This window comes from Bison bison, unplaced genomic scaffold (genome assembly GCF_000754665.1).
Source record: "Bison bison bison isolate TAMUID 2011002044 unplaced genomic scaffold, Bison_UMD1.0 scf7180017864266, whole genome shotgun sequence".
Taxonomy (NCBI): Eukaryota; Metazoa; Chordata; class Mammalia; order Artiodactyla; family Bovidae; genus Bison; species Bison bison.
The window spans coordinates 2820472-2821343 of NW_011494838.1; the positions used below are offsets into that span (position 1 = coordinate 2820472).

At 61.2% G+C, this 872-nt stretch overlaps 1 protein-coding gene across 1 annotated transcript in view; it reads left to right on the top strand.

Moving 5' to 3' along the window:
• The window catches only part of PHF19 (PHD finger protein 19), a 20435-nt gene that overhangs the window by 6691 nt on the left and 12872 nt on the right, over positions 1–872 (top strand). The window contains exons 5-6 of the mRNA XM_010848448.1: positions 116–216; positions 747–867. Coding sequence (XP_010846750.1) covers positions 116–216; positions 747–867 — 222 coding nt within the window. The remainder of the gene's footprint in view (positions 1–115; positions 217–746; positions 868–872) is intronic.

Sequence of the window (872 nt, forward strand, 5' to 3'; positions counted from 1 at the left end):
TCAGTCCCCTGGCAGCTGGCAGGCACACGGCTCCCAGCACTCGCTGCCGCCCTCCCCAGCCTGGGGCCGCTGCTCCCTCGTGGGCACTCACCGCCCTCCTTTGCCCCGCTCCTAGGTTACCACCAGCAGTGCCACATCCCCATAGCGGGCAGTGCCGACCGGCCCCTGCTCACACCTTGGTTCTGCCGACGCTGCATCTTCGCGCTGGCTGTGCGGGTGAGCCCTCCATTCTTCCCACCTTGCCCCCCCTCCCCGCCCCCGTCCAGTCTGGAAGCCCAGAGACTCTCTGGACTCAGGCCTGACTCCTGGTCCTAGCGCCTGGCTTTGGAGGCCGACAGCGGCTGCCACTTACCGGCTGTATGCCCTTGGCCCGGTTCCTTAGCCTCCCTGAGCCTGTTTCGTCCGCTGCTAAATGGATGCAGGTTTGGTGTCAGGTGTAGGAGGCCCCCAACAAATAGCGCTTTGCTAATAACAGAAAAACCCATGTAAGTGCCCACTGTCGATACATATTGGCTCTTGTGACTTTTATTGTGCTTATTCCTGTTAATACTACTGAAAATGCAGATCCCTGGGGATAGAGAGAGGCTGGATCTGAGATCGATGAGAAAAGGCTCCGTGCGTTTCTGACTACATTGGAAACGCTTGTCCCACCTGGTCCGGCATCAACCTTGATAGCTTTGATGGGGATCCACGTGTGGCCCAACCGGGACCCCCGGGGGGTGACTCGGGCCCTCATCTCCCCGCAGAAAGGCGGCGCGCTGAAGAAGGGCGCCATCGCCAGGACGCTGCAGGCCGTGAAGATGGTGCTGTCCTACCAGCCCGAGGAGCTCGAGTGGGACTCCCCCCACCGCACCAACCAGCAGCAGTGCTAC